The 11,338-nt window shown below is 42.8% G+C and overlaps 2 protein-coding genes across 3 annotated transcripts; both read left to right on the top strand.

The window, feature by feature from the left end:
- Positions 1-1,659: 1,659 nt before the first annotated feature.
- On the top strand, positions 1,660-3,070 carry LOC100845002 (remorin). 2 transcript variants are annotated; one of them, XM_010236584.3, is made up of 4 exons: positions 1,660-1,818; positions 1,890-2,213; positions 2,309-2,396; positions 2,590-3,070. In XM_010236584.3, the coding sequence occupies exons 2-4, from the start codon at positions 2,054-2,056 to the stop codon at positions 2,864-2,866; spliced, it is 525 nt and encodes a 174-aa protein (XP_010234886.1). In that variant the 5' UTR covers positions 1,660-1,818; positions 1,890-2,053; the 3' UTR covers positions 2,867-3,070. The 2 variants fall into 2 exon arrangements, with proteins under 2 accessions (XP_010234886.1, XP_003574160.1); XM_003574112.4 differs by having other exon boundaries at positions 1,697-2,213.
- A 2,544-nt stretch (positions 3,071-5,614) lies between these two features.
- Positions 5,615-10,918, top strand: LOC100844693 (DEAD-box ATP-dependent RNA helicase 12). Its single transcript, XM_010236583.3, has 10 exons — positions 5,615-6,122; positions 6,666-6,726; positions 6,850-7,084; positions 7,631-7,869; positions 8,149-8,400; positions 8,485-8,665; positions 9,495-9,583; positions 10,065-10,138; positions 10,258-10,421; positions 10,509-10,918. Exons 1-9 carry the CDS (start codon positions 5,761-5,763, stop codon positions 10,334-10,336), a joined length of 1,572 nt encoding a protein of 523 aa, XP_010234885.1. The 5' UTR covers positions 5,615-5,760; the 3' UTR covers positions 10,337-10,421; positions 10,509-10,918.
- Positions 10,919-11,338: the final 420 nt, after the last annotated feature.

The raw sequence follows: 11,338 nt of genomic DNA, 5'->3' as shown, positions 1-11,338 counted from the left end.
GTGTGGTGGTGGTGCTACTTTGGCTAGAGGCGCGGGCGCAAATCGAATAGCAGACCCTAGTGGTCACGTGAAGTGAGCAATCCTTCGTGATCCTGTACTCTCTAAGGGTACCCTTGCCAAAAAATTGGCGTGCCCTCATTTTTTGGTTGCTGTTTGGATTAACACCGATATTTTGGCTAGCCCAGCTCAGTCCATGGTTGCTAGTTCATTTTTCGCCAACGCCAGGGCAATTCTCGGGCGCAGAAATCGCTCGCCAACTATTTGGCTGCCAACTGCTCTTCTCTTCTGTCTGTTTTGTGCAGCTGCAGCGTTTTCCTTTCACATGCATTGGTAAGACGGCAAGTGAATCGATCGCCTGCATGCATGGATCCGGTGCGCCTTGCCATCCATTCCCTCTAATCTCTCTTCCTCTCCACAAATCAAAGAAAGAAAAGAAATATCACCGGTTTCTAATCTCCCATTCCCTGTTCATATTTTGATCATGAGATTTCTGTTTTCACGTACCTGTATGTGTTCTGATGGATAAAAAGGTGGGATCTTTTCGCTATAAATACGCAACCATTTATTTTGACAAATTATACATATTGTTTTAATTTAAGTTACTTGAAATTTGGCAAGGAGACTGGTTGCAAACCAAATAGAGGTCCAACCATTTTGCCAAAAAAATTGGTAGGTATCATGGCTGCAATCCAAACAACAAAAGTTTACCAATATTTTGGTCATGCCCTCACTTTGGTAGTGCCAAAATTTTGGCAGGACAGCTTGAGGCTAAAACCAAACGTACCCTAAGTACCGGTACGAGCAAGTCCATGTTTGGATAAGGGTATTTTGCTGACTGATCCGGTACCGAATCCTCTGTCTTTTCAGGCCCCTCGTCGTCAGTGTCATGGACTGGTCTGCACAACCACTTGATGAAATCTATCATGACATGCAACAACACAAGCAGAACAGATAATATCAGATATTTTCTTTGTTGTAACCAAAAAAAAACTTGATATCAAAGCCGGGCATTAGCTAGACCGAATTTCGGACCAAGTTGGCCAGCGACTACCCAACCGGAGAGGAAATATGACCCTTTTAATACTTTTTTTGAACTGGCATCCTGTCTGTCAGGCTGTCACCTTCGCGCGGCCTTTACAGGCAGAGAAGAATCAAACCACATAGTTCATCATCATCTTTTTTTGGTTGATTAGTCGGAGTAGTACCATAGTTAATGCTGATGGTTCAAATTAAGCAACCAGACGCGTGCTAGTGGAAATATATCCATGGAAGGAAGGACACACAGTTTTTCTCTCTTCGAATCTTCCTGTGCATGCTTCTTCCCAGCCAACCAACCAACCGGATCATACTAATCGACAGGCAGGCCTCTCGATTAGTTGACTGTGACAGGGGCTATCTTCTTTTTCGAAGGAAAAAAAAAACTGATCATGACAGGCTTGGCCATGTACATAGCGTAAGCCTCGCGGCCCAGCTGGTCGAACTCGCTGTCGTCCGGCCACCTAGCTCTCGCGGCCAGCAAAAATCGAAAACCATTTCTTGATCTCCAATACCTACGTCTTTCGTCCAGCCGTCCTCGCGAGGGCGACGCGCCGGAGTAAGTTTCGGCACCAAGTTGCACCTGTCGCCGGCATACGAGACGCGACACCTGTACCTCCCTTTTCTTTCTAGTTTCTGTAGCTCTTCTGTGTGTGACTCTCCTTCCACTCTGTCTCAGCCATACGCGCTGCTGCGTCGTGCACGCAAGCTCGTACTGCCGACTGCCGTAGCAGAAAGCCAGAAACCTTGGAGATCCGACCTGTCAAAGTACGAGGGCCAATGGTACGCGAACACAAAACATAAACAAGACGAGAGTAAGATATAGTTGCAATAATCAATCCGTATATGTGCAGCCAGGAGCCAGCCAGTCTCGCCCGTTGATTCTATCTTCTCGCGCTATATATCCTTTTGGCCTTGCTTTGGCCACCACGTACGTCCGGCAAGCACAAGCAACACCGTACTCTGAGTCCCTGACCTGAGCAGCTGAGCTCCTGCCACTCGGTTTCTGGTTAATTAGATGGCGGAGGAGGCGAAGAAGGAGGTGGCGCCGCCTGCGCCGGAATCGACCAAAGACATCGCCGAGGAGGAGAAGGCGGCGGTGCCGGCGCCGGAGGAGTTAGAGGCCCTCGTCGTCTCCGATGGTAAGCCTGCAGCCACCGAGGGCTCACACGAAAGAGGTACGCCGACTCATCATCTCCATCTCAATTCCCAAGTGCGAAACCAGCAAAAGCGCGCGAACCGTCTTAAATCGACGTGCTTCGTGTTTGTTCAGATGCTTTCCTCGCGAGGGTCGCCACGGAGAAGAGGATGTCGCTGATCAGGGCCTGGGAAGAGAACGAGAAGGCCAAAGCCGACAACAAGTGAGCCATCGATTCTACTAGCTCTCTTCTTATCGGTTAATATTTTCCTTTTCAGCAGCAACCAAGGAGGGATGATTGAAATTAAGTTCCCGACAATTTGGACTGGGTCTCTCTGGTTTTTTTTTTTTTTGAGCAACTATCGGGTCTATCTGATCAAAGCCGTCGTTTGTTTTCCTTTGTTTCTTCCCTTCAGGGCGGCGAAGCTGGTGGCGGACATCAGCTCGTGGGAGAAATCCAAGGCGGCGCAGCTGGAAGCCGAGCTCAGGAAGATGCAGGAGCAGCTGGAGAGGAAGAAAGCGCAGTACGCGGAGAAGCTGAAGAACAGCGTGGCCTCGGTGCACAAGGCGGCGGAGGAGAAGCGCGCGGCGGCCGAGGCGCGGCGCGGCGAGGAGATCGTCGCGGCGGAGGAGGCCGCCGCTAAGTACCGCGCCAAGGGGGAGGCACCCAAGAAGCTCTTCTTTGCATCCTGATCGATGTTTTCCCGTATGCTGCTCTGTACATGTGACAGTGGTTTGATCGTTGGTTAATTTGCATCGCTCGTGTATTTATTTCTGTGGACGTGGTGTTAGTTTGTATGATATCTGATACATTCGGGCAACACACGCGTTCCGTGATTGATTACTGTTTCTTGTTGATCTATAAAAGATGTAGTCCGGTTTATGCCAGCGTGGTAATCCTCTTCTTTTCGAATTCTAGACCAGTTTTAAAGGTTTCGGGAAGCACAAGCCGAAAACAAGACAGAATTTCCCAGAGGTCTAAATTTGGAGCCCCTTTTGTTCTCTGTGTAAAATCAACGCTAGTTTGTCTCGAGCAGTTCCTCAGGTATATCAAATGCCTGCAAAATCGGTTACATTTGTCTCTAATTACATTAAAAATCACATGACGCCGCGTGTAGCATCTCGATCCTGGACTCTTGACACACACTTTTCCCTGCTCCATCCCTCTTTTGGAGCTCTCGGCTAGGGTTTTGCCGCCGTCATCATGTCCCAGCTCCCTAGCCACTCAATCTTTGTTAGCACTCCCGTTAGGACCCTGCCATCTTTCCCCCCACACAGTTCCGTGTGCCGATAGTGCTATTTAAAACAAAGAATTAAACACGGTGATAAACGGGCAGATTTTTATGGGCAAAATCTAACTTAAAAGGAAGGACATGTACTTTGCATAGGCTTTATTAATCGGCTGGCTCCGCCATTAGTTGGCGGTGTGGATCCTCGTATCCCTCTTGAATGGCCAACCCAACCCATATGTTGGGCAGTTGGGAGAATTGAGTTTGAGTGCTTGGCGGGAAGGGTATGTCGCTTCCTTACCAAAAAGAGACAAGAGAAGGGCAAATGGTATGATGATTTATGTCACGTACATGGGAGGTTTGGAAGGAGGGTAACCACCATGTCTTTGTCTACAATGCTTTGTAGCCTTTGGAGGCGGCCCGGTCGACCTCATTTAGGAGGAGATTGATCAAGGAGTTTATAGCATTTCCGATGACCCAGGAGACACAGTCGCTGGTGCCGCCTGCTGCCTAGCACATTTTTTTCTCCGCCCCGACACTTTGACCGGCTCCTTCTATCACATGTTACCTTCTCGCTCCTCCTATTCTAGTGGCATTTTTCCCCCTTATTACTAAAAACTTTCACCAAAGACAATCACCTCTCTACACAAAAAGACAATCATGACTTCAGAGATATTTCAATTCCACGTAATCACAAAGACTACATCAGTGATGAAATCTTTGAACACGTAAAACAGAAAAACACAAACAGTGTAAAGGAACCATATGTACTTGAATCCTTTTCAATTACCTCCTTCGAGAAACTCCCGATGACGGTATGAGTGGCCTCAACACGTGATGATGGATCCAATGCAGGGATTTGCAATGACGAGCTTATAGGCGAGGAGTGAAAAGGTAACATGTGATAGAGGCCATGCGTCGGTGACAAAACTAGAGCTAATGGATGAATCTTTCAAGGTTGAAGATGAGAGAAATAATAATTAAATGAAGAGAAGAAACAAACTGTACATTTTGGATAAAGGTGAGGGACAATGCATTTATTCTTCTCTTTAGATTGGACAATGCGGGTTTAATCTCAAAAGGATCTTTAGTTTGGTCTAACTTCAATAATTGCTCAAATTTCATACGAGTATTTGTTTTCGCATGTGAACTTAACTTGATGTATGGACTATTTCATCTAATACATCACTTAGCATGTCATCTATCAAATCCATAAAAGAAAAAAAAATAGAACACTTGGCATTGTCCCTTGCTGCCACTTTGTTTCATGTTTTGCTATCGTCCCGTTGCTTTAAGTGGATAAATTTTTCTTGAGGTCGGATTTTAAGTTGACATATACTTATTTCACATGCACGTAAGTCTGCAAGTTCGTGACTACCAAAATCAAATCTGTTAAAAAAAACTATCTGTAAGTATAACTCTGTATATGGTTTGTGTCAAGCACTTCACATGAGCCATGGTAAAACAAAATAATTTCAAAAGCTGAACGACTGAAATAGAGAATAAATTCGAAACTTATGCTAGCTGGGGTGCTAAAACATTTAAAAAAGAGTAAAGTACACTCACAACCATTAAACTTGGATTGAAAACTCAATTTACTCACCGTATTATAAAAATCGTGACTTACGGTCCTTGAACTTGACAGAAATCTCATGTATGGTCACCGGTATCTTATTTGTACTTCAGACTTGACAGCTCAATGTCATGTTTTGCATTTTGATCCATAAAAAATAGCACGAGGGGCCTGGGCATGTTGGACCCACGAAATCCCCTTACCTTAGAAATACACGAGGGCTAAATTGCGAAACACGAATCTGAGGTGACAACAGGACTGCACAAAATACGACACAATAGACATTTCGTCAAATTGAATGACTATAAGTCTCGACTTCCATAATATAATGATTAAATCCAAAATACAGAAGCAGCGCAATAGATGCATCTTCGACCGCAATAGGTCTAGTTTTAGAATTTGGAAGAGAGACTTTATTGAGGATATTTCTCTTCTTTACCTTATTCCCTTATACATAACATTTTGTTAATGAAATACACTTACTGTCGGGACCCGACAGTTTTCGGTCAATTTTTTTAAAAAATACGGAACAAGTATTCTTTTGAAAAATGGAATTTCTAGCCGAAACCCCCTCAGTTTCAGCCAGTTTCAGAAAAGGAAAATATCCGCCTCCTCAAGACTCAAGACTCGAGAGCCTACAATTCGAAACCGAGAGCTCCCGGATCGGATCCCAGCTGGTCCAAAGCCCAGAAGCGAAACCCACGCCCTACGAAAGGGGCAAACCATCGGAACCCTAGATCCCCCGCGCCTCGTCGCCACCTAGCTCCAAAACCCTAGATCCCGCCATGCACCACCCCAGAGCCCGCTACCCGCCCGGCTACGACTATGGCGGCGGCGGCGGAGGCGGCGGCCGTGGCGGTGGCGGCGGCGGCGAACGAGGAGGCGGCAGTGGCGGAAATCAGAACTACTACGGCAGGAACCCGCAGCCGCAGCACCACGACTACCACCAGCCGCAGCACGCGCAGAGGAACTCGTTCTCACATCAGCAGCAACATCAGCAGCACCAGCACGCGCAGAAGAACTCGTTCTCGCAGCAACAGCATCAACAGCAGCAGCAGCAGTGGCTGCGGCGGGACCAGGCCGCGGCACAGGCCTCTGGGGAGGCTGCGGCGAGGACAGCGGCGCGGCTCGACGCCGTTGACACGAGGTACGGACCATTTTACTGACGGATTCGGCGAGTTTCTTCTCCGGACGCTGGTTATTGTAGACGGCTAGGGTTTGCGTTTTGTTGTGAGAAGGCATAGTCAATCACATAATCATGATTTCGGTCGTGCGGATGTGATTTTAGGGATTATTTATCGATTTTATGGTCAGGTCGTGTAGTTGTGAGATGCTAAGATTACAGAAGTACGATTTAATGAACTCCCTTACAGTAATCTGCTTAAGTTGTATGGCCTGAAGAGGCTTAAATGTCGCTGTTTATACGCTGTCAACTAGAAAAGTGACTATCCACTGGGTGTATGTATTGCACGAAGCCTGTCTGTTCTATTGCAATTTATTGCCTCCTTTCTGGATGCACTTAGCGTGATGTGTTTCAGTTATGTGCACTATTGCTGGTGTTCTCTGCTTCTCCGCACCATTTAAATGATTCATTTGTCAGTTTGTCATGTCATATGGGTCTGACCTGGGAATGATTTGCATCTGAGTGAATTAGTTGACTCTTAACAAGATTATCCTTTGGCGTTTCCAGCTCTCAAGATTGGAAGGCACAATTGAATATTCCAGCTCCAGACACACGTTATAGAACAGAGGTGATGCTTTCTTAATGGCATAATAACATTTGTGGATTTTTTTAGAAGTGCTGAATAGCACCAATCTGCCAACATTAGGTAGTACTAATGTTGTATTATGCATACATTTTATGTTTTATGTAGGATGTTACTGCAACCAAAGGCAATGAGTTTGAAGATTATTTTCTGAAACGTGAGCTACTCATGGGAATATATGAGAAGGGATTTGAAAGGCCATCTCCTATTCAAGAAGAAAGCATTCCAATTGCTCTAACTGGAAGTGATATTCTTGCAAGAGCAAAAAACGGCACTGGGAAGACTGCTGCATTCTGCATTCCAGCACTTGAAAAAATTGATCCAGAGAAAAATGCCATACAAGGTGAACTCGTCACTCCTGATTGGTTTAGAAGAATTCAAACAAGTCGTATTCTGTCATTGCTGATCCCAAGTACTTGTAGGGTTACCAGCACATTTGCCAATTGGTCAAAAGGAAATCCTGGTTTCTGTTATGTGTTCCAATGTGTATCTATTCCCTGTACCATCAGTGTTACAGAGCCACACAATCATTTTTATTTTGAGAAGTCACGGCAGTGCATCTGATATACGGAAATGCACACCTATAATCACAATATTTTAGTTTGTATAAATAAAATGCACATGACCTTCCATATTTTTAGTGTGTCCTTTTATGTTTATGGAATTATTGGCAGTAAAAAGTTTGCTAATGGTATATTAGATATGAAACTTTTTGTCACCTTCTTGGCTGACCACCTCCCCCCCCCTTATAGTCCTTCGTTAAGAATGATCCTCATGTGGTGCCAGTTTGTTACCCACTTCTCATTTAGCTGTTTGTTATGTTCCTGTGAAATTTTATTCTACATGCTATTTGTTAACCTTAACTGTTTTCCATGGATTTGTTCTCCAGTTGTTATATTGGTACCAACAAGAGAACTAGCTTTGCAGACTTCACAAGTGTGCAAAGAGCTCGGGAAGTACCTGAACATTGAAGTTATGGTTAGTACTGGAGGAACCAGCTTGAAGGATGACATTATGCGTTTGTACCAACCTGTTCATTTACTTGCTGGGACACCTGGCCGGATACTGGATCTCACCAGGAAGGGCATTTGCATGCTGAATGAGTGTTCAATGCTCATTATGGATGAGGTATCGTGAGAGAAACACAGATTTTAGATTCTGTTTTTGTTGATCTATGTTTACATCACATAGTCAAGTGTGTTAGTTTTCTCACACTGTTTTACCTGTAATACCATGTTATTTTATCCCATCACTTGGTTTATCTTAAATCATGGCACGCATTGAAGTTAATTTTGTTGCTTTATTGGATGATCTGGTAATTGTGATATTTTTTTTAATTGCTGAACAAGCAAGAATTAGTCAAAAGCTTATTTTTCTGAATTTGTCTTTTTCTTTTGTTAAATGCAGGCAGACAAGCTATTAGCACCCGAGTTTCAACCTTCTGTGGAGCAACTCATTAGCTTCCTTCCAGCTAGTCGGCAACTATTGCTGTTTTCTGCAACCTTTCCTGTAACTGTCAAGGATTTCAAGCAGAAATACCTGCCTAGACCTTATGTTATTAATCTTATGGATGAACTAACACTGAAAGGAATAACCCAATACTATGCTTTTGTGGAAGAAAGGCAGAAAGTTCATTGTCTGAATACACTTTTCTCAAAGGTACCAAAACTTATTTGTTGTTTTTTCTTGTCTATTGTAAGCATGTACTGAGATGTTTTCCCTTATTTTTGTTCTCTTGGCCAGCTTCAAATAAATCAGTCTATTATTTTCTGCAACTCTGTCAATAGAGTTGAGCTGCTGGCAAAGAAGATCACCGAGCTTGGGTATTCTTGCTTCTACATTCATGCTAAAATGTTGCAAGACCATCGAAACAGAGTGTTCCACGATTTTCGCAATGGTGCTTGCAGAAACCTTGTGTGCACAGGTTGCCAACCTTCTGCCTTGATGGAAATTTTTTACTGTTATAAAGCAAATACTCTACAATGCCTGTCATCTTTGAAAATTCTTGTTTTTCTCTCTTTTCTACTCCCTCTGTCCCATAATTCTTGTCGAAATATTGCATGTATCTAGATGCTTTTTAGGAATAGATACATCCATTTTTGGGCAAATTTGAGACAAGAGTTGTGGGACGGAGGGAGTATTATTTTCTCACTAGTCTTGGTTATTTGTTTTACTTCATAAGCATCCCTGATTTCTGCTATATTGTCAATTTTCTTTTTGTCATTGCTTGTGAATAATAAATGTCAGCAGTAGGCCTCCAAAGCACATACCTTGTGGAGTGTATTAGTTTTGAACACAATGAAGTGAACTTGTGATTTGTTCTTTTTCTTCCACTAACTTGTTTTTTCTTGAGAGTCAAGAGTTTAGCTACTCTTTTTTGCATGGGTAACAAGTCTACTTGATAAAAGACCATTTGACCCTCAGTTCGGTATGACTTGAGAGACTGCTTACAAATACTTTATAAGTTGTCTCAAATGCTGATTTGAGCTTGAAGGTAGTTTGAAGGGCCAGTTTGGGTAGCAGCAGTCATCACCTAGTGTATGAACATAGTTGTATAAATGACACCTACTTAAGAATAACTCGTTGCACTAATTTGTAATGACTTATAAAATTCTACTATCTTAATTGAAATCATCTAACACTTGAAACCTTTGATTGTTGATACACATGTGAACTGTACCATTATTTTCTCATTATCACACAGAAATGTTATGTCTGTTCTCTTAAGAAATTATCATGATATCGCTTTGCAGATCTTTTTACCAGAGGAATTGACATCCAAGCTGTTAATGTTGTCATTAATTTTGACTTCCCCAAGACTGCTGAAACATATTTGCATAGGGTAAGTTTTTTATTTGTGTGACGCACAATTTCCATTGCGTCAGTTAGATATTCTTGTTTATTCAATTTTGTATTATAAAGTGATCTCTTATATGTTTGTTGATGCTAATTGTTTCAATAAATATTACCCAATATATTCCTCTGTGACCTTAGTAGAGCTCTAGAAAGTTTATTCCCCTGTTTAGATTTTCTTATTGCCTTGTTCTTATTTGTTTTGGGAATCTTTGCTGTTATGTGTTATGGATGTTAGTAATTTTGACTTTGTCAATAACTGAGTTCCTCCCTTTCTGGAAAATGTCTGAGTCGTTTAACTGATACTGATTCAGCATTGTATAGTTTGTTTCTTCAACTGTGATAACATGATTCCTAGTAGCTTTGTACTATTCAAACTGATATTTTAGGCTTCCATAGTCCTGAGGAACTGATTCCTAGTAGCTTTGTATTTGCTTTGCTTTTATTCTAAAAAAGTTCCACTTTGTTAGGTTGGTCGTTCTGGAAGATTCGGACACCTTGGTTTGGCAGTGAACTTAATCACTTATGAGGACCGTTTCAACATGTAAGGATGTTTTGCTAAAGTGGCTTGTTACCTTTTCTAAGATATTTCTAAATAAAAACAGGATTTCTGTAACACTATGCCCAGATTTGTGAGTTGATAGTTTTTTTCTCATTTTGCAGGTATAGGATTGAGCAAGAACTTGGGACAGAAATAAAAACAATACCTCCACAGATTGACCTGGCGGAATACTGCCAGTGATCACTTTTAACAGAATTAGAAGCACATCTTTTATGAAAGCATCATTAGGCAACAAGTATACTAGATGTACATATGACCTCATCTGGTAAGTACAAATATTTCAATGCTTCACTCTTTTAAATTACAGTATATTGATGTTCTGGATAAGTGATGCTTCAATTTCAAAATGCAGGGTTTTATTTTGGTGCCTTGATGATGCATCTAAGCTCAATATTTCCATCAGTGGAGCAAGCGTTCTCTGCTGGCACCTGTGCTAATCCATTTAACTGTGGAGAGGCGTATTCGGATGCTTGGAGGTTCAGAACTGTGGTCAGCCCAAACATTATTTCTTGAGATTCATGTATCTGCTCAAGATACTTTTATTTCTCGTTTCACTTCTGGTTGTGTCATGTTCGGATTCTGCTGCTTGAGTTTGTATTATCATATTGCGGCTCTTTTGTCAGTTTCCTTTTATTCTGTTTGTACTAGTTGCAGTATTTCCTTGACTTGATAACTTCGGTGTTGATTAACCCCAACTATTTACTCTTTTATTCAGAATAGACTTGTTTGTCATGCCGTTGATGTTATGCATGCTTCTTTCAAGTCATTATTGCAAGCTTGGAGTACCACATGATTATGGCCTATTTGTATGAGTTTCATGTTTAGAGTATGCAAGGATTGCCACCGTTTCTTCATACTCTGCTTTCTGTCCCCCCTTCAATTATAAATGTGTACGTTATGATGTTTGCCTGAATATATACTCCCTCCGTATTTCCTCTTGCAAAGAACCCGGCGCAATGTGGATGCATTTGTCGCCTACCACGGAAAGGAATAGCGGCGTTTCGTCTGCCCGGCGGCTCGCCGAGTTAAATCCTGGCCGGGTTCGCTTCCTAGGTTACCGGCTAAACTCGACGTAGTTGAGAACAAAATCGTAATCAGATTCCCAGCCGGGCCAGCGTCAGCTCGCTGCAATGGCAAAAGTCCACGGATTGTACAAGGTACGGTTTAGGCCAAATTATACCT

This window comes from Brachypodium distachyon, chromosome 3 (assembly GCF_000005505.3).
Source record: "Brachypodium distachyon strain Bd21 chromosome 3, Brachypodium_distachyon_v3.0, whole genome shotgun sequence".
Taxonomy (NCBI): Eukaryota; Viridiplantae; Streptophyta; class Magnoliopsida; order Poales; family Poaceae; genus Brachypodium; species Brachypodium distachyon.
The sequence above is the reverse complement of the archived record's forward strand: the minus strand, read 5'-3'. Positions and strand labels throughout refer to the sequence as shown.